Here is a 24,489-nt window from a genome sequence, read left to right as displayed (position 1 = left end):
TTGCAGGGGCGCGGACTGTTAATTAACGGCACACAGTGTGACATTTTGGGCCAGCTTTCCGTTTACCAGCCGTGATTACTGGAGCTACAATCATGAACATAACACGTACCCGACCAACCGGTGCAATTCGTCACGAAAGAAAATCTCACTCTTTTGGATAGCACATTAGACCCGACTTTGCTCGCCTCTTTGGACCGGATGCTAGCACCTTAGGATGGACGTATAACTATGGAACATCTTTTTCAACGAGTGCATGAGTACCGAGATGAGCATAAGCAATGCTTACTAGTTATTGGATAATCAACCTCCGCCACCTGTATTTTCATCGTTGTCATAGGATTAGTGTACTATCAGCTCAAGAGGAAGGTAGCCCAAATCCCGACCCTTCTAAACTTTAACCTAAGGGTCCAGACAAAATCGTTGAACAGTTGTGAGGCACTGCAGCAGAATACTGAGTAATGTTTATGGACAAAGATTAGACTGAGGATAGAAGTGACTGAACACAGTGTTAATAGTGAATCAATCGCATTTTGTTGTGTTTGTGAAGTGAACTGTAGTTGTTTTGACTTTTTGGTTGAATTCGGGGACGAATTCTTTTCGTACGAGGGAGGAATTGTAGAGGACAAGGGGTTATTTTTAGGAAATACGGTGCGAAATTGTGATTTAGTGTGTTTCAGTGAGTGATGCACCAGCCTCATGGCAAACGGCGGACGAAGGCTGGCCGGCGCGTTATGCAGGTGACACAGTTTTGCAACGAGCGTCGGTATGTGTGTACGTGCGCGGCAGCCATCAGAACGCAGCATTAGCAGAACTACGCAGGCGCGGGCCGCATGTTGCGCGGTTGCGTTAGCCAACTCATCGAGAACCTTCTAATAAACACGCCGCCGCGTAACCGGCGGATTCAGCAGCGGCCTGCACATCGGCGACTCCCGGCGTCGTCACGAGCCGCCGCGTCTGCGAGCTGGGCCGCGCCTCGTGCCGCTAACATCCTACCGGCTGCACAGCCGCTGACCGAGCGCGGCGTCGCGTTCGCCGGACTGCGTGCATCAGCTCGTGTCCACCACGACACGAACGGTGGGGCTGAGCTACTGGAAAATGTATTGGAAGAGCCAACAATAAAGTGGAAGATTGCTAAAAACAGCCACCTTCTTCTACCCAGCCACGCCTTACAACACCGACCACATCACCCGCTCCGGTCATCCCATTACACTACGAATATGACATTTGCTTAATGGTACAACGATATCGAGACATTGAAGAGAAACTGGCCAGGTTACAGAGACAGGCGGAAGTTGCAGGCCTCAAGATAAATGTTCGCAAAACCAAAGAAATGAAGATAAATTCGACCATCACGAATAGGCTGGCCAGTAATGGAGAGGACTTAGAACAAATCCAATCTTTCGCCTATCTCGGAAGTATAGTCACGACTACAGGAGGCGCTGAGGAGGATGTCCATAGTCGCATCTGCAAGGCAAATGGTGCATTTGTACAACTGTACCAGCTTGGCAATAGCAATGTGAAATCTGTTCTGTTGCATGGTTGCGAAACTTGGAAGGTGACTAACCACATCAAAAATCAGCTCCAAGTTTTTATCAACCGCTGTCTCCGGCGTATTTTAAATGTGAGATGGCCAGATACAATGACAAATGAAGCCCTTTGGAGGGAGACAAATCAGCAACCAATCAATATACAAATCAAAGAAAGAAAATGGAACTGTATTGGGCATACTTTGAGGAAACCAGATGGAGCTGTCGAAAGGATGGCACTGGATTGGAACCCTCAGAGGGTTCAAAACGTGGTCGTTCCGAACAGACGTGGAAAAGGACGATCGAGAGAGAAGCTGCAGAGAATGGGAAAACCTGGAGTGAAGTGAAGAGTCTTGATAGAAATCGTACACGGTGGAGGAATTTCGTCATGGCCCTATGTTCCAGAGGGAACGACAGGAACTAAGCAAGACGTCAATAAGTTACTCAAACCGATAATACGAATGTTGTAGTAATCAAGCTATCCTGACATAAGCAATTATTATCTTAATTATTTTAGCACAAATAAGCCCTCGATCAGAAATATTAAGTCACCAGTGACCAGGTTTTGATGCTACTGTGAGCGTCAAATGGCTCTGAGCACTATGGGACTCAACTGCTGAGGTCATTAGTCCCCTAGAACTTAGAACTAGTTAAACCTAACTAACCTAAGGACATCACAAACATCCATGCCCGAGGCAGGATTCGAACCTGCGACCGTAGCGGTCGTGCGGTTCCAGACTGCAGCGCCTTTAACCCCACGGCCACTTCGGCCGGCTACTGTGAGCGTCGTCTTCAGAATTAAACTAACTGTTCTAAAACATAATAGGTATATGAGATATTAATAAACTAAAGTGTGTACTGACTGGAAAGAGATGCAGTACTTACAAGTCACATTCTAAAACAAAATCTAAGCCGGAAAGTTGTAAATAAGATAAGATGGCGAGCCACTAAGGGCTGCTCGTACTCAGGTACTCATGTACGAGCAACCCTTAGCGGCTCGCCATCTTATCTTATTTACAACTTTTCATGACGTCGCCTTTCCGGCTTAGATTTTGTTTTAGAATGTGACTTGTAAGTACTGCATCTCTTTCCAGTCAGTACACACTTTAGTGTATTAATGTCTTATATACCTATTATGTTTTAGAACAGTCAGTTTAATTCTGAAGACGACGGTCACAGTAGCGTCGAAACCTGGTCAATTTTGACTTAGTATTTGTGACCGAGGGTTTATTTGTTCTAATATAATTCTGATACGGTCACTGAACCTTAGCAGCTATGTTCAAAGTTTTATTATCTTAATATTTTCACAGTCGCTGTATTCCAGTTGACAATGTATCAACACTTCAATAACTCACACAAGCCTTTTTGTAGTGCTAACTCCAGCCACTCTTTATTATTTTTTATTTATTGAGTTTTGGTTATTCTATTCCAAAAATACTTAACAATATGTTGCCACAAAGCCAACACTGAACACATTCGTCGTTAAGCTACATTACTAGGGCAAATCGAAAGTTTCTCAGCCTGCGTCAAATATTGTGTCGCGTTTCAATGAAAAGTTGATACTGTAACGTGTAGTACCACAAGACAAGTAGCAACTAGATTTACGAAATAATTACGCCTGTGCGGTTTCTCCCAAGTACAGTTTTAGGCGTTCCATTCATAAGCGTCAACTACAATACCATTGCGATAAAAAACGGCATATTTTTGAAAGCTTATCACCAATGGAAGTTCATGCGATGCTAACGAAAGTTTGCAAACAAACTACTGCTTCTTTTTTAAAATTAAGAAGTGCAATATTAAATTGGAACAAGGTCGTACATATCCTAAAGGTGATCGACGCGAAAAATGAAACTACAACAGAATACTATAAGGTAAAATAATACAAAAGATGAAACATCGAAAAAGTGTACAAGAGAGTGTAGGACGATCTTAGATTAAATGTGTCTAAAATAAGTGACAGAATAGTTACAAGTATGTCAGAAAAATTACTGAATATTCTACACAAGGAATTAACCATTGGATATCACTTTGTAATTTGGATCTACATTTATTGAACGCTTACGAAATTCGGAAATGTACGATCGAGCGTCGTCTAGAACAATATCATATACTTCGAAACTTACTGGTAGATTAAAACTGTGTGCCGGACCGAGACTCGAACTCGGCACCTTTTCCCTTCGCGGGCAAGTGCTCTATCAACTGAGCTACCGAACCACGACTCACGCCCCGTCCTCACAGCCTTACTTCCGCCAGTATGTCGTCTCCTGTCTTCTAAACTTCGTATACTTTCTTGATTTTCATCTGCTGTAGCGGTTTTAACGTCTTTCGTGTGACTTATCTTCAAGACCAGAACAGTCAAGCCGCAGTGTACCTACCCATTTTTAAGTGTTCGTGAGGACATCTTTAGCGTACCTCCGCAACATTATGTAACCAGTGTCAATCATTGATCCTCCTTAAGCAGACGTTTTTAAAGATATCGAAACCTAAGTGAAAGAGTTTTCATACACTTTTTTAATATTGCAACTGCTGTGGCTGATTTTCACCGTGTCCTCACGAAGACTGCATTCTACAGCTGATGTCTCCAGCCACATTCAAGGTTTTAACGATTTTTGTTAAAAATGAATTAGCTCTCTACTTGTAAGACTCCATCAACTTTGGATGACTCTCCGTTGCTGATAATTGATCCAAAATACTGCACGGTGTTCCAGTTCATGTTTAGCTGCACAACATTTTGCAGATACGAACAGAACAGTGGGAACATCGCTGGTGCAATGGGTATATCACTTGAGAAACTAAGAACTTCGTATGAGTGGTGCATGAGTCATTCAATCCGGAAACCTGTTAAGTTTTTATTTAATCTGCATGCATTGTGAACTTCGTGTAATGGCATAAAAAGTCAGTGGAATATACACCTTGTCTCATGGTAAAAGAGTCTGTTCCACCATGTGACGACTGTGTATGTGTGAGCATTGAAGCAAAGTATGTGGAGGTAACGTGGCAACCGTATTAGATGTGGACGTGAGTTGCTCGCCGCTCACCCTGTCCAGCGCGGCCTGCACCTTGGCCTCGCTGCCGGTGTCCAGGGCAGAGGTGGCCTCGTCCAGCAGCAGGATCTTGGGGCGGCGCACCAGCGCCCTGGCGATGGCGATGCGCTGCTTCTGGCCGCCCGACAGCTGGGCGCCGCGCTCGCCCACCAGCGTGTCGTAGCCCTGCACACAGCAAAGGACTGCGGGAAGATTAAGAGTTTAACGTCCCATTAACAGCAATCTCGGAAAACTTACGTGTGGATAACCGAACGGGGATTTGAACTGTCGTCTTACCGAATGCTAATTCAGTGTGATAACCACTGCGTCACCACGCTTGGTATGTGTATACTGGGGACAGTATCTGCTGTTTTGGGCAGTGGAGAAACGCAGCAGTGTCGAATATTACGTTTTTCCGCTTCAGGCAAGTGCAGTCTTGCTAAGGGCCACGAGCGCAAAACTCCTCACTGTGGCTACGTAAGTGAGGGACGGCGATTATCGCTCAAACAACCTATTTTCGGTTACACCGGTTCATATCAACTCCAGTTTAACCTGACTGATAAAGTCACTCACAATAACCAGTTTCTGAAATAACCAATTTTCGGCATTTTTTTGTTATTATAGCTGTAACAGAGACATCGAACAAAAACTGCGTAGTAAATTTCAAGACATGCTAACTAAAACTATTAATTATAGTAGTCAAATAAAAGAAAAAGTGGTCTGTCAATTGTTGCTACATTCCTTGAAATATGATAAGGATTACTACTAGAAGGAATGACCAGTATATTCCACTCCTCCTCCCTGACCGAGCGAGGTGGCGCAGTGGTTAGACACTGGACTCGCATTCGGGAGGACGACGGTTCAATCCCGCGTCCGGCCATCCTGATTTAGGGTTTCCGTGATTTCCCTAAATCACTCCAGGCAAATGCCGGGATGGTTCCTCTGAAAGGGCACGGCCGTCTTCCTTCCCCATCCTTCCCTAATCCGATGAGACCGATGACCTCGCTGTCTGGTCTCCTTCCCCAAAACAACCCAACCCAACCCTCCTCCCTGGACGTTCTTCCGATGTAAACAACGGCTGTATTGGCCTGAGTTGCTAGCTGCCTGTGGGCTTCATCATATTGTTTTGGAATAAATATAATCAGAATTTCAAATTATCAAAAGTAATATAAGTTTAATTTGGATTTGACTGTAATTTTGCAAGACCAAAGGCGACTGAAATCAACATGTGGCTAAAGGGAAAAATACGAAAATTTCTAGATGGTATTGTGGACATTCACTTGTTTTTTCTTAAAAATGCTGTACTTCTGATGATGAAAACTGCAGAAATGTGTTGTTCTATTGTAAAGAGGTGTGGCTGCGTCGTAAAGTTCAATCAAAAATGGTTCAAATGGCTCTCAGCACTATGGGACTTAACTTCTGAGGTCATCAGTCCCCTAGAACTTAGAACTGCGTAATCTAACCAACCTAAGGACATCACAAACACCCATGCCCGAGGCAGGATTCGAACCTGCGACCGTAGCGGTCGCGCGGTTCCAGACTGTAGCGCCTAGAACCGCTCGGCCACCCCGGCCGGCAAAGTTCATCATTCTGATAGAACAGGCAGTGATTTACTCTGCCTTTTCTGGCTTGGGTAATCGTACAGTTAGGGTTTTAGAACTTCTGTTTAAGATCCCTGCTGAGAAAATAAATTACGCCCTGAAAGTCCATGCTAGTGTCATATCGAGTATTGCAGAAATGTAGTTGCATATGTTCCCTATCCTTAACGGAGTTCGACAAGTAAAAATCGAACTTAGAAACGGGTATCGTGGTCTTGCAATTTATGATGGACAAGGTCGGACATGCGCTTTGTGCAACTCTGCTGAACATATTCGAGCTGAAGATAACAGGAGGCGCGTGTGACAGATTCGTACCGGTGAGGCTCCAAGTCTAAGGCCTACGACCTGCATGAAACTGTCAGACGCTGATGCCACAGCCGCTCGCAATCTTGGTGAACAGGAACTGTCCGCACAGGCGGCAGAATACGAGACGCAAGAGGAAATAATGGTTCAAATGGCTCTGAGCACTATGGGACTTAACATCTATGGTCATCAGTCCCCTATAACTTAGAACTACTTAAACCTAACTAACCTAAGGACATCACACAACACCCAGTCACCATGAGGCAGAGAAAATCCCTGACCCCGCCGGGAATCGAACCCGGGAACCCGGGCGTGGGAAGCGAGAACGCTACCGCACGACCACGAGCTGCGGACACGCAAGAGGACTTGAATGAGAATGAAGAACGTGCTTTCGTGCAGGAAAAGCAGGTAGTGACCAATTGAACTTCATGTGAGCAGCGCCTCGTGCGTTACCGATGTTGACTCTACTGTGTCGCTATCTGGTTAACATCGGAGCGAGCAATCGTCGCAATAACAGGAAACCACAGACGGACTATCCCATGAGGAGAGTATCTCCGGAAATGTAACCGAACCAGTCATGCCGGTAGTACACAGCGAAGGAAGAACAGGACAGGAATTATGTGATTCCGAACGATATGTTGCGAAACAAAGGAAAGGGAAAAGAGGGGGATAAGAAGTGACATGACTCGAACCATGGCGAGGAAATGAATACAGCAAATGTGCAGATTATGGACTTGTCTGCACGGGGAGAAGTGACACGAGATGATGACGTCACGTCACGCAGGAAGGACTTCGCCATCTCCCAAGAAATCTCCAAAAATAAGAAACGAAGACAGTGAAATATACGTATTTCGCTGCACAGCCGCAAAGCAGGATCGGTATAATATATGTTAGCAGAAACTTAGCACACAAACTTAGTGCAGTCGAAACGATACCTGCAGCCTTTCCCGACCAGTGAAGTGTAGCATCAGATTAGTTAAACAAAAAATATACTGGGGTTGTCCCACATGGAAACTGAACATTAACATGCTGCATGACAATGATCTAGATGAGCGAATATCCTGTGCTTGCAAGCTTGTCTCCGATTGCGTTACAAGTTACCGAATGCTGTAACCTGGTGGACATTATATACAAAAAGGAAGCTACGATCTGCCTTGAAAGGTTATGGAAGAGAAAGAGCAAGGTGGTTGAAAGATACAATTGAATTTTATTAAACATGTCTGTGGGAGCTTTACGAAGAGCCAAGATGTTTTAATAAATATACGGAAGGTTAAGGCTAAACCAGTAAGTCTTAAACGCAGCTGGAGGGCCTGGAGATTAAATCGCATGTTACGTCAGTTGTGCAGGAATAAAACACGTCACTCTTCCATTTGATACAACATGAAAAGAACAGGAGAAGGAATTTCATCAAGAGTCTGAGAACAGAAGACAAAGGAGATCTGACGCAACACAAAGATATTTTAACGGAGGCCTGTAGGTTTTGGAAGGTTTTATATGGTAAAAGTCAGTTTGAACCACGCATTGTAAGAAAACTGCTGATGAAAAGTGGTCTACAGAATATAATAAACGAAGAAGAAAATAGGAGCTAACAACAGAAATGTTGTGCGATGACGTTTCGGACATCATTAAAAGTGTGCCCGTAAAGAAGTCACCAGGTCCCGGCGGATTGCCCTCAGAGTTTTATGCAGCTTTGTCACATTATAGGCAACACCTTTATGCAAGTAGTGAATGACGTCCTGAAGGGAGAAACTGTTCCTCCAGAATTCAAAGAAGGTGTAACTGTCTTGCTTGATAAAGGAAGAACTACTGAAGTCAAAGACCTTTCCAAAAGGAGACCCATATGTCTTATGAATGCCGATTATAAAATCGTTGCGCGGGCGGGGAAAGAATGACTAAGACTAGCCTTGCAGAAGATAAGTCATCAGACACGCCTTCCTGCTCGAAGTATTTTCAAGACACTAAGTGCGCATCGCGATACTACAACAATATTTTCCAAGATCATAGCAAAAGCAGGACTCCTTTTTATAGATTTTGTCAAAGCTTTCAACAGGGTCAATCACCAGTATTTATTTACTTTGATAAGGCATATGGGTTTTAATGAAAATTACGTGGGCATTTTGAGCAACATCGTGAAAGGTATCAAAACGAAAATCTGAATAAATGAACACCATATCAAACCAGTTAGAATTATCAGTGGCGTTACCATTATCAATGTTACTTTATATATGTGCATTAGAACCGCTGTTGCAGATTCTTGGTAACTAAGAGGGCATTCAAATATTAGTGACGAGTAGAGCCGCTAGTGCGTACGCTGATGACGTAGGAGTTGTCATACGAAGTAGGGAAGACGTTAAACGTCTCACAGAAACTGTACTCCTTTATTGCAGCGCGACAGGTGCTAAAATAAATGACAAGAAGAGTTCATGCTTCAGCCTCAACTTTTTTAACAGCATACGGTTGTAAAGGATAAAGTTGGTTGACCATCATACAGCAATAGGAGTGACTTTCATTTCAAACGACAACTTTTACGTGGAGGAAAATGGCAAACTGTATTCGAGAGGCTTAAATGTTAGGTTAAATTACGAATCTGAATATTATGGAAAACATTAATCAATTGTGCTATTCTGTCCAAAGCAGTGAACGTAGGACAAGTCCTGTCGATTCCCAAGGCAATAGCAAAAAACATCGTGAGTCACATATGTAGATGCATCTGGAAAAGGCATATCAGAAGGTGGAGGACTTTCTCTTACAGACATTTATCGCCAAAATATGGCCTTATTAATCAAAGCTTTATTTCAGCACACACTCTGCTGCAAAATGAAAATTTTATTCTGACTACAGCAGGAATTATCGTGTGGAACTCCTGTATGGGAGTTTGCGGCAAGGAAATCTTTCTATTTAAAGTTCAAGACTTGAGACTCACCACTGAACTTTTTTCGGTTTTTCTGGAAGTCTGTTCAAGATGAAACCTGCTATAGTGCACACCTTTGTGAACAGTACTTAAGGAAGTGGTGACACGGGCTCTTCACGGTGTACCACAGTACGGTTTGGAGCGGGTTCTGCGTTAAATGAGTGGAGGCTTTATTACCTAAATTCATAAAACAGATTAAACAGGTAAAGCAGTGAACTAATGTTTTCATGCAAGCAGTCAATTAATAAGTTACATTAGACAATTATGCATTTAAAGGAAATTTAGTTTTCATTACGTGACCGGCTGGCCTGCTGACGAGACGTCACAGACAATTTCCAATAGGCCGCTCAGTACACTAATAGTGATGTGGAGCGAGGCCGTTGCAGCCACAGGATATCGCTTTAGTTTCAGATGGGGCCACTAAATACAAGTTATATACCAATAGATTTTGCTTATCTGAAAAGAGAACAATATTTGCCTTTGGTGGTACAACAAATTACACAGAATCGGATCAGTTAGCTCGAATGAGCACTTCCTTACCATATGGGCACCCGCAGCGGGACTTTTATCTTAAGATGAATGTTAACTACCCAACAGTCTTAAATAAATGACAACCTGATTACGCAATGTCTTCTTTACACAGTGGCGCATACACCTTATATCAAAACTCAGTATAGAACTCAGTGCTTACCTTAAAATCTGTTAATTTAAACATATAAAACAATTACTTGTGTTAATAACGGTAAGAAGTATTCCCATAAGGTAACTGAGATGCATGTAAGGCATCCGGCGAACCTACTAAATATTACAAAAGATAGATATATATTAAAAGTATAGTACAATCTGTGACCTAAGGCCAACATATGCTGCAGCACTGTTCCTGAACACAAGTACAGGCCAGAATATTCAAACAGTAAATGCAATGGACGGTAAGCTTTCTAATGTAGCGGTGCCACGTATACACACATGAGAGGCACCTTATTACCAAATACAGCCACTGTGGCACGCGCTACAGAATCAACTGAATTTCTCTCTAGTAAACTTAGCACTAGAACGATTCTAGTTGACGAGGCCACAAGCGTTCGGACATAGCAACAAGAACTGACGTAAGACTTCTGTCTTACGAAGCACAGCACTGAACAGCCACTCTGGTTTTATCCGAAATACTTAAGTTAGCAGAAATGACATAATCTAGGATGGAGTATCGTTTAAGTATGCAAAATTATTTGCCTTCTAGCAAAGGAGCATTCAGACTCGATTTACACTTGTCGCCAACACATACAACCCATTCAAGCTGGGCGTTAATTCAAATTGGAATGTCACCGTGAAACGGAACGCTGAGCAGAGTTCGTTTCAGGCTCAGAATCCACTGCTGCGCATGTATGTTGGACCAACTAGTCAACCACAGCCAACGGTAACCGCGTCCTCGGGTGAGTTCTTTCACGAGCGCGCAGCGACTCACTGCCTCGCCCGCTCCGGGCCCCGCACTCCGCAGCCACGTACACACAATGCTGGCGCTCCTTCGCGGCAAGGACGAACGAACCGCAGAGGTGCCGCTTAGTAGCACAATATCATTCACAATTTTCAGATTTTTGTTTACAAAGTTTTTCGTTTTATGCATACTTTCTTACTATTTACGTGTGAGCTACCAGAATAGTTCCACAATCGGCATTCTTTTCTATAATAGTTGTGATATAATTCGGAGGTAAATTAAAACTTTGTGTCCGACTGCCTAAACAAACCATTAGTAAAACTATAACGCTCAAAATGTAGTAAAATAATAGACCATACGTACAGAGTAGTGAGGATGTGGCGTAAAGTGTTATCCATGTACAAAGCGTTTTCCTGTCTACTGTTCACCGAATGAATGTCGAAGTTTCTTATGAATGATTCGATATTATTTATAACAAATCTCGTGGAGTATATGTATAGGAATGGCAGAGCTACAATCCCGAGACGCCAGGACGTCAACAACCTTAGCGAAGTTCGTGAACTGACATCGCATGGCTGTCTAACTGCCCCTTTCTGGGCTAAGATTATTCCTCGTGGCAGCCCGGAGTTACCTCAGTATAGAGTCTTAGCGGATAACAGATGACTCTGCTACACAACCTTATCCCACAGTCGTCTCTAAAAACAATAAATTGACAGGCAAAGAGCAATCTCCTGTAAGAAAATGCAAGACATAGTAAATCAGGCTTTACTCCTGTACTACTTATCTGAACCAAGTTTCTACCTGACTGGACCCTGCTCCCGGTACCTGAACATAAGTTATATGCTATTTTCTGTCCACAGTTAACATTCCCTGTTCTCAGGTCCCTGAATCTCTAGAAAACCAAATCAGTACTAATAGCTAACAGCAGTCGAGGCCAAATTCAAACAAATTTGAGCAAATGAGTCTGCGTAGAAAAAACATGTTATAGTGTCACACTCTGAACCTTTGCTCAAAACATAAACTATGTTGCTATTAAATCTACGATGCAACACAAGCCTTCCACCAAGCATTAATGTACATGTTGGCCAAAACTCAACTACAGCCTTCTAGTGATTTTTCATCAGCCATTCTAAAGAAATCCCGCCCCTGACTTCCCACTACTTCTACACGCTTGGATAATATCTCCACTTATCTCAATACAATGAATCACATCACGAAAATTGTAGAAGTAATGTGCGTTCCTCAACCAAAAATCTCAATTTCACAGCCGGCCGGCGTGGCCGAGTGGTTCTAGACGCCTCAGTCTGGAACAGAGCGACCGCTACGGTCGCAGGTTCGAATCCTGCCTCGGGCATGGATGTGTGTGACGTCCTTAGGCTAGTTAGGTTTTAGTAGTTCTGCGTTCTAGGGGACTGATGACCTAAGATGTTAAGCTCCGTAGTGCTCAGAGCCATTTGAACCATCTCAAATTCGCAACATAAAGTTCGACATCCATCTCTTTGGTTTCTCTTGTCCAAAGAATCTCCTAAAAATTCTTCAGTGTTCAACGTTTGAGCTAATCTAAGTCGTTGTTCTGGAGTGAACAATCTGAGCAGGGTTGGCTCACCTTCCCCCAAGTAAACTTCTCTCACTGACTTTTCTTAGCGCGACTACGTACCCTCTAAAGTCTTGAAAAAATTCGCTGTTGTCATGAAAAACTTGTGATCTCAAGGCAAGACCAGAAATTCCTGTGACGATATTGTTCTGTCATTTTTTCGAAGGAATAGACCAACCTCATATTTAAGTTCTTGCGAAAGAAAAAAAATAACTGCTATAAAATATTATTGGTTTCTGTCACCACGTCCAATCGCAATGAATCGGGGAATTTTCGTAATTTTCGTAATTTCTACTTCCCAGAAGATGAAAGGCGAGTATATGTCTGACGAACCGTCCCAGATTCTCGCCGACCGGAGTGGCCGAGTGGTTCTAGGCGCTTCAGTTTGGAACCGCGCGACCCCTACGGTAACAGGTTCGAATCCTGCCTCGGGCATGGATGTGTGTGATGTCCTTAGGTTAGTTAGGTTTAAGTAGTTCTAAGTTCTAGGGGACTGATGACGTCAGATGTTAATTCCCACAGTACTCAGAGCCATTTGAACCATTTGATCCAGATTCTCTGCGAAATGAAGCGGCAAGCAACCCTACCAGAAGAATAATGTCAATAGAAGCAGAGAACGGCTCAAGTAACACAAGCAGAACAGACATAAAGTGAGCAGCTGGCTTCCACAAACAAGGTGAAAATATTGTGCTAGTAAAGAGAACGAAAAGATTCCCCAGGACTTAGATACAATTGTACTAGGAAGAGATCAAGCGTAATTCAAAGTAGGTAGGTCCATTTGGAAGAAAAATAATGGCAAATGCTTATTCCCAGAGCAGAAACACGAATTACCCCTGAGCGAGCTCGTAGTGACGTTTCACAGAACAAAGTTTGTTTTTTGAGCTTCTAATATGTGAACTGCTGTTAACATGCCTGCAAAATAACGTAAAGTAATCTTTACCAGCGATCTCAGCGTCGTTTGAAGATAAATGGCTAATTGCTTAGTGTGTGGTGACAACTGTTAGCGTTGCATCCAATTTTCTTTGCACGTAAGTGACCACTGATTAAGGTACCAGAAGACATTCCCTTTAGGTGTAAATATGTATACGGATTTGGCTAGTTACAATACAGGAAAAACAAAATTTACACGCCTAAACAAAGGACGTAGAATCACCGTATGCGGTTGTTTGCCTCTAATGCCTAGGTGCACGGTACGGTGTCGAAGTTGAGTGTCAGTAGGACGACACAAGACGACTTAGACAAAATTTCCAGTTGGTGTGTTGAATGTGGAAAAATGTAAGTTAATGCAGATGAGTAGGAAGATCAAACCTCTAATGTTCGGATACAGTATTACTAGTGTTCTGATTGACACAGTCAAGTCGTTTAAATATCTAGGCATAACGCTGCAAAGCAATATGAGGTGGAACGAGCATGTGGTAACTGTGGTAAGGAAGGCGAAAGGTCGACTACGGTTTATTGGGAGAATTTTAGGAAAGAGTGGTTCAACCGTAAAGGAGATCGCACATAGGACGCTGGTGCGACCTATTCTTCAGTACTGCTCGAGTACTTTAGACCCTTGCCAGATCGGATTGAAGAAAGACATCGAAACAATTCAGAGGTGGGCTGCTAGATTTGTTACCGCTAGGCTCAAACAACTCGTCAGTGTTACGGAGATGCTTCGGGAACTGAAATGGGAATCCCTGAAGGTAGGCGACATCCTTTTGGAGAAATATTACTGAAAAAATGTGAGAACCGGCATTTGATGCGGCATGCTTAACGATTCTACTACCGCCAACATACATTACGATCAAGGACCACGAAGATAAGATACGAGAAATTAGGGCTCATACGGAGGTATACTCCCTCGCTCTATATGCGAGTGGAACAGGGAAGGAAACGACTAATAGTGGTACAGGGTACCCTCCACAACACACCGTACGGTGGCTTGCGTAGTATCTGCGTAGATGTAGATGTGCTGAGCGTGAAAAATTGTTAGAAAAGTTACGTAGTTTTTTCAAATATCATGCTGCGGAAGGAAATATTTAGGACGCGATTTTTCCTGTGATTAGCTTAGTGTTGTACAATACCTGACAAATGAGGAAACGGCGAGGAAACGAAAAGAAAGTTCTTGAGTTTTGAGAGCACGTAATTACAAAATCAAGTCTCATTGACAAAGGACCTGCTAGCATGAAGTTGTACCACCTCTGCCTGGATGCATAATTAGATTAGGAAGCATCCCATAAAGTCGATGAATCCCCTCCTTAGACAAACTGGCCCACAACCATTGTAGCTGGTATCTGTTACGAAAATCACGTCCTAGGAACTCCCACACGCGTTCTATTGGAGAAAGATCTAAGAACATTGCTGTATACTGGAGTACATCAACATCGGGTAGACAGATAATACAGACATGTGTACGGGCGTTGCCCTGTTGAAAAATAGCACCACAATAATGTAGCACGAGAGATAATAATGAAACCGCATGATCTCTGTGAAGTATCATTGTGCTCTCTGAGTTCCCTTAATCACTATTGGCAGTGACGTGTAGTCACAACTGGTGGCTCTCCTTGCCTGTCCGAAACACTAGAAGAATCGGACCTCTCCCCAGGTCAACGCCATGCTCGATGACATCTTTGGTAACACGGAACCATGATTCATCGTTGAACACAATGCGACGCCACTCATCAGCATTTCGTGCTTCCTGGTAAGGTCACCATTCCAGACGCAGCCGTTCGTGTATCGGTGTAAACGGTGGTCTGCGCATTGGATGATAATTTCCTATTTCGCATGCTGCTAGTGTCCGACCAATGATGCGGGAGAGCATTGGGTGTTGCAGGGGCTTCATTACTTGTTCTCAGATGGCAGGCACAGGTGTGACCAAGTTACGATTGCTTGGTGCACAATACTTCAATTCTCCAGTGTGGGGGACACACGTGGACGACTTAGGTCTGGGCGATCAGTATATTTGTCGTTACGTTTCCATGCAATCTTAGATCGCGCGGCTGTCACATCTGAAAGCCCCACATATCTGTAAATTGCACGATTTGATCAGTCGGCCAAATGGAGACCCGCACGGAGGCTCCTTTCAAACTCTGTCAGGTGTTGATAAAAGTACTTGCGTATTAATAAAACGCTTCAGCTGTATTTAGGCCTTTGGTTTTAGATCACTACCGGTTTGATGACACTAAATGTCTTTCCTGATAAATCTTACACGACTACGTGGCAGCTTTGTGGCCTACACAGTAATCACCTAACATTTACACTGTTCACATCCGTTATATGCCTTACCAGGCCTGGTAACAACACTAAACAGGAACAACACTAATGCGCCCTGCTGTCCGCTGTAGTTGTCAAGGAATTTTGCAACTCTAATAATTTACATTCCCTCCGATGGTGTGTACGTGTGCGATGACACCCGAACATGTCTTTTGGGTGCTTCACTTTCTTTTTCTCTCAGGTTGTGTTGTTTGGATCTACTGGATGGTCCTTTCGAAGTGTTGACCAAGAATAGTACATGAGGTGTAAGTCGTGACTCGTGTCGTTGTCTCTTGCTATTTCTCCTTCCAGATTATGAAACCCGCCATCGATGGTGCAATGAGAGATGCAACTGAGGAAACTGACGACGCGGACTTATTAATCACAAAAAAATTCTGCTTTGATATGATGCTGATCGTTTGCGAATATGATGACAGCTTGGGAAAAGGCCACTATATAAGTGAGCTGTGCACTCTCATGGACGACCACTTCACGATTCGAGCTGTGGGGAACTACGTCTCTTCAAAAGTACCGGGGTAAAACTCGTAAATTTATAGTTAATTACTTTTCACGTGGAACTGTTGTCTGTGCTGTGGAAAGGCGAAGAAGTGGCTGGTGAGGGGGAGGGGGTTGTGTATTACGTAAAGAAAATATGGACTGATGAAAAAAGTCGCAACATCAAAAAATAATTCATGCAGAGTAATGAAATTTCGGAAATATATTTGTTTTGGAAGTGTATGTTAGTGATTAACATTGCAACATCACAGTTTAATGTATGTGCGAGCAAACTATTGCAAATGTGAAATGCTGGTTCATTAATAACAGTTGTAGCCTCCAGAATGTCGAATTCAAGCATGCAAGCTTGCTTGCATTGTGTCGAACAGGGGCCGGATGTCAGTTGCAATACAGCGACGGTTAATGTTTCTTGTGGATGATTCTGGAGCTGGAATCCGATGCCCCATATGTGCTCGATTGAAGACGGATCTGGTCATCGAGCAGGCTAAGGCAACATGTGCACACTCTGTAGAGCATGTTGGGTTACAACAACGGCGTGTGGGCGAGCTTTATCCTGTTGGAAAACACCATCTGGAATGCTGTTCGTGAGAGGCAGCACAACAGGTCGAACCACCGGATTTACGTACAATTCTGAAATCGCACCCCGGACCACAAGGCCAGGTATAGGTTCAATGTGTCTAACTCGCAGACTGGTTGTAGGCACTCAACTGGCCCGTTTCTAACCAACACACCACCATCATTGGCACCGAGGCCGGACCAGCTTTCATCTTAGAACGCAAGAGACCCCCACACCGCCCTCCAATGAGCTCTCGCTTGAAATCATTGAAGTTGCAAACGGCTGTGGTTTGGGGTCAGAGGAATGGATGCAATAGGGCGTCTGGCTCGGAGCTGTCCTTGAAGTTGTGTCACTGTGGTGCCAACTGCTGTTCAAATTGCTACTGCAGATGCAGAACGATGCGCCTGAGCCATACGCCGAACACGATGGTCTTTCCTCTCGATAGTCCACATGACCCTATGGAACCTACTCTTCTTGGGATAGTGCATTCCCGTGATCACCGCTGCCAACGATGATGTAGAATGGCTATCTTCCTGTCAAGCCTTTCTGCAGTATCGTAGAAGGAACATCTGGTTTCTCGTAGTCCTATCACACGACTTCGTTCAAACTCAGTGAGGTGCTGAGAACGGCGTCTTTATCGCCTTAAAGCTATTCTTAACTACATCAACTTATCACGTCCAATTCCAAAGTTAGCTAACGCTCACGACGTACAGCGGGTATTTAAAGTAAACCTGATTCACATCCACATAGTGGCGCCACTAGTGCCCCTCCTACGCGACTGGCGCGAATTTTGAATAAACATAATGTTTCGTTTATGTCCCACAATTCCTTCTTGGTGCTGACATTTTTTTCTGCCAGTGTAAATCGTGGACAGTGAGGGACACTAAAGGAGTAAAACATGAATTTAAACGCTATTCTGTTTCAGACACTCAAATTTTCTCCTTTGACTCGTTTCCGTGGCCCACTGCCGATTGCGGTTGTCGGCGCCAAAGGCTGGAATTTGCACGCCAATACTGCAACTGGACTTCCACTGAGTGGCGACAGGTGTCTTCCTCAAATGAATAGCGTTTTATTCGTCAGATCAGATGGCTGCTTGCGTGTCAACGCAAATACCCTGCAACCATCGTCGGAAGGGCCCAGGCTGGAGTAGGGATAATGTTTTCGTGACATTCACGGCGGGCTCATCATTCTGGATGGCGCAGTGGATCAACAGTAGTTTACATCTATCCATGGGGACCATGTCCACCCCTACAAGCAGTTCTTTTCCTTTCGGCGCGATGACATCTACCAGCAGGACAATGTAAGGTGCGTAGTTCGAAGAGCACCAGGACGAGTTTACCGTACTCCCGTGGCCACCAGACTCGCCGTATTTAAACCCACCCGAAAATGTGTGTGATCACCGCGATCGGGCTGCTCGCGCCGTGGATCCTGAACCTGGAAACCTACCGCAGATGGCCACGGTACTGGAGGCGACACGTCTCCACATTCCTGTCGATACTTTCCAGAACCTCATTCACTCCTTTCTGGCACGTCTGGCATAGGTCTGCATTGCAAAAGGTGGGAATTCAGGCTTTCCAGAGGTGTTCACATTAATGAGACTGGACAGTGTATGCGGGAGGACGCAACATGTTGTCCGACTCTTCCCAGAAAGGGCTGTCCCGAAATTTCAACACTGGACCTCTCTGTGATGCAGAAGGCCCCTCTTCTAGCGTTTGACATTGGAGTTCGTTGAGCAGCTGTGTAACAGTCTCGCGCGACTAAACGCTCTTGTGACGAAACGCGTCACTTTTCGTGGGATCTTCCCTATCTCTTCCATCAGTCCCTTTTAGCCAGGACCCCAGACTGATGAACAATACTTAAGAACCGGTCGAACAAGCGCCTTGTAAGCCACTTCCTCCGTGTATGAGTTACATTTCTTTAAGAGTCTTGCTACGAACCTCCGTCTGGCATACGATTTTTCTACTATTTGTTTTATATGGTCATTCCACTTAAGGTCTCACTGCATAGTTTCGGTAGATACTGTTTTGATCAATTTATCACTGATAGTGCCCTTCTACAGCAGTGGATTTGTTGTCCTATCTATGAGCAACATGTTAAATTCATTTACGTTCCAGCCGAGACAGTGCACCATTCATCAACCTTTTGTAGGTTATTCCGCAAACAGAAACTTACTTTCAGTTCGCCGGCCGGAGTGGCCGTGCGGTTCTAGGCGCTACAGTTTGGAGTCGAGCGACCGCTACGGTCGCAGGTTCGAATCCTGCCTCGGGCATGGATGTGTGTGATGTTATTAGGTTAGTTAGGTTTAATTAGTTCTAAGTTCTAGGCGACTGATGACCTCAGAAGTTAAGTCGCATAGTGCTCAGAGCCATTTGAACCATTTTTTACTTTCAGTTGGAACATGTTCGGAAAGGAAGTTCGAGAATGACGCCTGACGTCACCTGGCAAACTAAATTGTAAAATAAATCATATATGTAATTAAATGTGAAGGTATGGGTGTATGCCACTCGAAACGTTTCATGAGAGAACGTAAATGTAACTGACGCAGATAATCTTTTAATTCATCTTTTATGTCATGAACAGTTGCATTTAGCAAATCATTGCTTAAAATGGACGATATAAAGTGATTAAAGGATAGTATACATTGCTACTCAACGTACGCATTTATTATTGTTATTTAAGCTGTTTACTTTGGTGACACAAGAAATTTACTGGTGCTAATTTATACGTATTGAAGCATCATTAAAAACAAAAACGGTATCACACTCATCAACTGGAAATATAGAGCTGTAGCCAGTCCGCGCCAGAGAAATGCAGGTCATGTGTTCAATCAAGTGCAGTAGATAATGTATACCAGAGGAAAGTAAGCCTTGCACAAGTGAAGGCTGAAAGATATTATGTCCATAATTTGGAGGTAGAAGAATGAGATACGTCATCTCTATACATAAAAGGCATTTTCCTGACTGGCTGACTGACAGACTGACTCACCATCGCTTAAGCCAAACCGCTAAGGGTAGAAATTTGAAATTTGGAGGTGTGGAGCCTATACTACAGGCGTCTTTTAAGAAGGAATCTTTCGAAATTCCAACCCTATGGCGGTGCAATACCGGGTGAAAGCCTTTTTTGAAAATATATCATTATTGACGAACTATTAAAGTATTTGTAAAGCTACATCTGGTAGCTGAATTCTCGGTTATAAATAAAAAGAATACGAATTTCATTGTTTCTGGACATTGAACGCCTAAGGGAGTGAAATAGGGGACGAGAATTTTTATGAAAATATTTTATTATGAAAGCATTTTTAAAGCCAAGTCTATGAAAATTTAAATTGGAATAGTTAGAAACAAAAAATACATGTTTCAGTGTTTTAGAAAATTCAGTCTCTAAGAGGGTGCAATGGAGGGTGAAACTTTTATGAAAATATTTCACTGCGAAAGCATTTTTAAAGCTAAATCTTTGAAAAAAAGTGTATGGTTTCTCTCTTATAGATGAAAAAATACCTGTTTCATTGTTTTTGGAAATACAACACGTAAGGGGGTGAAATAGGGTCAGACTGATTCACTGACTCATCATCGCCTAGCACAAACCGATGAGCTTAGAAGCTTGAAGTTTGGAGAGGGTGTGGATCTTATATTGTGGCATCGTTTCATAAGGACTGTCCAAAATTCCAGTCCTAAGGGGGTGAAAAAGGGGATGAAAGGCTTTTTGAAAGTATGTCGCTATTAAGGGAATTTTGAAGCTAGAATTACGAACACTTGTACTTGGTTTTTCAGTGAAAAATAAAAAATATTTTGTAAATTCAATCTCTAAGGAGGTAAAGCTTTTTGTGGTGATAGTTTTTTGAAAATAAATAATTACTAAAGAACTATTACATTATTTTTGAGTCTATATTTATGGCAATTGGTTTCTGACTTTCCGGTAAGAAATTAAAGAAATACGTGTTGTAGTTTTTCTGAAAATTCAACCCTTAATGGAGTGCAATAAGGAATTAAAATTTTTAATAAAATATTTCGTTATATTAAAAAAATTTAAAGCTAAATTTACGAAAATTGGTATTTCACTTCTCAGTTAGATATAAATAATGTTTGTTAGGGGATAAAAGTTGCTATGGGAATAACTCTACTAGAACGCAATGGCATTATTAACAAAGACTTCGGGCTCCAGCTACCAGAATCACCTTTTGGTCAGAAGTACATTCGAAAGTTCTTACATGGCCTTTATTTGGTTGAAAGCTTAGACAGTGTTGCAATTTGTGAACGATATAAAAATTCGATTAAATAAAAAAAAAACCTCTGCAGTGCTAAGCTAGTGACATATAAAGTGGAGGTGCACAGCGATTTTTCCTCTGTTACACGATGTGACCTGATCACTCACAAGTTGATCAACGTAAAATACTTGGTCATTCGATTGAACAGTTTCTCAAAATTTTAACTGGAGAACAAAACGCGATAAAAACAAGTGCAAACAACAGAAGGTAAGAATACATTCATTAGCTCTCTGCACTATATCTGCCCAACGACTGGCATAGTGCGTGATGTTGACGCTGCCGACCCCTGGAAACGGATACCCGACCCATCAAGTGTATATTTTAGAAGTTACGGTTGAAGGACCCCAACAGAGATAATCCTACCACCGCGTGTCTTGACACACCAAGACAATGCGGCAACGATTTACGTATTTACCCCACGTTCAGATTAGAGAGAAATTTATCAAGCTGCGTCATAATTTATGTGTGTGATGTCGGGTTGTAAGTGACGATGAAAGAAGGGGAGATGAAATAAATCGCTTTTTCGATGCGAAACCCTCAACAACACCCAGGAAGGCAGTTTTCTCATTCCGTTGCTGTTCCGATGTTAGACAGATAATGGTATTGCGGCAGGGCGATCCCGTATACACACTTCTCGCATTAGCCGTACAGAGAGCTTTTACGGCCGTAATGGGCAGCATTTGGTCTGAGCTACCTTATCAGTGGCATCCACGAATCAACCGCTGCAAATAGTGAAAGTAGTGTGGAGTACTATCCCCCAAAATATTCACCATTTTGGCGACGGCCCATCCTATAATCAGCTGCTTTACTGCGTTGCATGAATAGTGGACTAAACAAGATACTGAAATAGTTCTACGGGAATATCTGTTCGCAGCTGCATGGTGCTATGATTATGAATACACACAGCGCACAAACTATCTGACTTCGCACGCACGCACACACACACACACACACACACACACACACACACACACACAAAATTTTAATTTTTAAAAATAGCTCTAAGCACTATGGGACTTAACATCTGAGGTCATCAGTCCCCTAGACTTAGAACTACTTAAACCTAACTAACCTAAATACATCACACACATCCATGCCCTAGGCAGGATCCGAACCTGCAAGCGTAGCAGCAGCGAGGTTCCGGACTGAAGCGCCTAGAACCGCTCGGACACAGGGGCCGGCTTTTTTAGTTTTTTTTTTTTGTCTGAGGCAATACATAACATTGTTCCAGAATAATTGTTACTGGACTTCTTCTTTTATTTTTCCAAGTCGGTATAAATTTAACTTGATTGATGTTATTTTAATATTTTAAGAGGGACGTTCAAAAAGCAATGCAACGCACATTTTTCGGTTGAACAAATGTGGGATTGGTTGTGGTATATCGTAGAACAACCTCACTTCAGCACCTATAGTTTCATGAAGTTCCGATAGGTGGCCGGCTATACGTAGCCGTCGAAATGGCGTGTGTAAGGGATATGCATTCCTAGCAGAGTTTCTTAAGGCGGAAAACAGGAGCATCGGAGATATACATAGGCGCTTGTGGAATGTCTAAGGAGACTTGGCAGTGAATAAAAGCACGGTGAATAGCTGGGCGAGGCATCTGTCAACATCGCAATAAGGTCGCCCAGACCTGTCCGATGTCGTGCACGCTGGTCGGATGCACACAGCTGCGACTCCTGCAATGTTGGAACGTGCGGACACTCTCAGCCGAGGTGATCGACGGATCACAATCAAACACCTCGCAGCTCAGTTTGATGTCTGTTTGGTAGTGCCGACACACCTGCCCATCAGTTGGGGTACTCAAATGCGTGTGACTGCTGGGTTCCTCGACGCCTAACAGAAAACTTCCATCTGGCCCAATGAAGGATGCTCTCCAGGGGAAGCAGTACGTGGATGGTGGGGAGGTTACTGATCGAGCACGCCTTGGTTCCTTCGTCGACCAGTAGAGTGGTACCATGCGGGCATATAGCTCTTCCAGTAAATGGCGTAATGCTGTCGCATTGAACGGATATTATATTGAAAAGTAGGATTTTCTAGCCAAAAGATGTGCACTGGATCATGAATAAAACCAACCTGCTTTCAGAAAAAATTATGTTGCGTTACTTACTGAACGCCACTCGTAGAACAAAGAAAGTCACTGATTCCAACGGAAGTAGTTTCTGGAATTAGAAACGGAAAATATTTTGCATCAAAGCGGACTCACACATATTGTCCCAGAAATATACTAAAATAGTCACAGTCCGCCGGTTTCGAAATGTTTGCCTTGGTTATCAGGAAAATGCCCGAAGTCACAACCCAGATAGTTCCAGATGGGATTCCCTCTGCCGCTTTTTTGCCTGCAGCGACTTTTCTCTGAAAATAACCGCGACTCTTTAATTTGCTGGATCTCAAACATCCAGATGTTATCCTTGGAGTACAAAATTATATTAGATATGCTCTACAACAATCAGCCCTGTTGTCAGGAGAAAGGCCTTAAAGACCTAAAATAGAAATAACTCTATTTTTATTTGACTATTGCTACGGGAAGTTAATTTTTATTTATTGTTAGAGTATTCATTGGATTAATCTTCACAGAGGTAGAGTTTAAAATAAGGTATATATTAACAAAACAAATGAATGAGATTTTCACTCTGCAGCGGAGTGTGCGCTGATATGAAACTTCCTGGCAGATTAAAACTGTGTGCCCGACCGAGACTCGAACTCGGGACCTTTGCCTTTCGCGGGCTCTGGTAGAGCACTTGCCCGCGAAAGGCAAAGGTCCCGAGTTCGAGTCTCGGTCGGGCACACAGTTTTAATCTGCCAGGAAGTTTCAAAACAAATGAAGATTAGCAATCAAAGCAATTAATACCTTACTAGCATGAATATGACCGAAGATACAGGAGGAGTAATGGAAATATACTTTGTGCAACTAAAGGAATGATGAAAAGTTGGTGTGGTAAGCAAGAAGTATATCTGAAAATAAACCTGTTTATTATTATACAGTGAGAAGAACCTAGTATTAAATCCTAGAACTGTTCTAGGCGCTACAGTCTGGAACCGCGCGACCGCTACGGTTGCAGGTTCGAATTCTGCCTCGGGCATGGATGTGTGTGATGTCCTTAGGTTAGTTAGGTTTAAGTAGTTCTAAGTTCTAGGGGACTGATGACCTCAGAAATTAAGTCCCTTAGTGCTCAGAGCCATTTTTCAAATCCTAGAAACATCTGTGGGGTAGCACTTCGTAGATGTGAACAATCGTCTGACCGAAAACAATAGAGTAAGGACATATATGCTGTCGTAAGGACATACAGGGTGCCCCAGAAGGAATGATCTATAATCAGGGATATGGTGGGAAGGATTATTCGATGCAACCAAGTCTAGTAAAAAAGGGCTTTGAAACGCATACCTTAAGAGCTACGAGCATTTTCTCAGTAGAAATGTGTTTCACTGTAGCCAATACGAACAACGGATTGTAGCTCTTAAAGTATGCACTGCGGAGCCTATGTTCACACAGCACTGTTTTTCTTGTTTTGGTCCTTGTCAATACATCTCAAAA

General features: G+C 43.2%; 1 protein-coding gene across 1 annotated transcript in view; it reads right to left on the bottom strand.

The window, feature by feature from the left end:
* Positions 1–24,489, bottom strand: part of LOC126176244 (ATP-dependent translocase ABCB1-like) — a 158,897-nt gene that overhangs the window by 85,103 nt on the left and 49,305 nt on the right. The window contains exon 10 of the mRNA XM_049923389.1: positions 4,565–4,735. Within this exon, the coding sequence (XP_049779346.1) occupies positions 4,565–4,735 (171 nt within the window). The remainder of the gene's footprint in view (positions 1–4,564; positions 4,736–24,489) is intronic.

The sequence above is a fragment of the Schistocerca cancellata genome, chromosome 3, assembly GCF_023864275.1.
Source record: "Schistocerca cancellata isolate TAMUIC-IGC-003103 chromosome 3, iqSchCanc2.1, whole genome shotgun sequence".
NCBI classification, from domain to species: domain Eukaryota; kingdom Metazoa; phylum Arthropoda; class Insecta; order Orthoptera; family Acrididae; genus Schistocerca; species Schistocerca cancellata.
The sequence above is the reverse complement of the archived record's forward strand: the minus strand, read 5'-3'. Positions and strand labels throughout refer to the sequence as shown.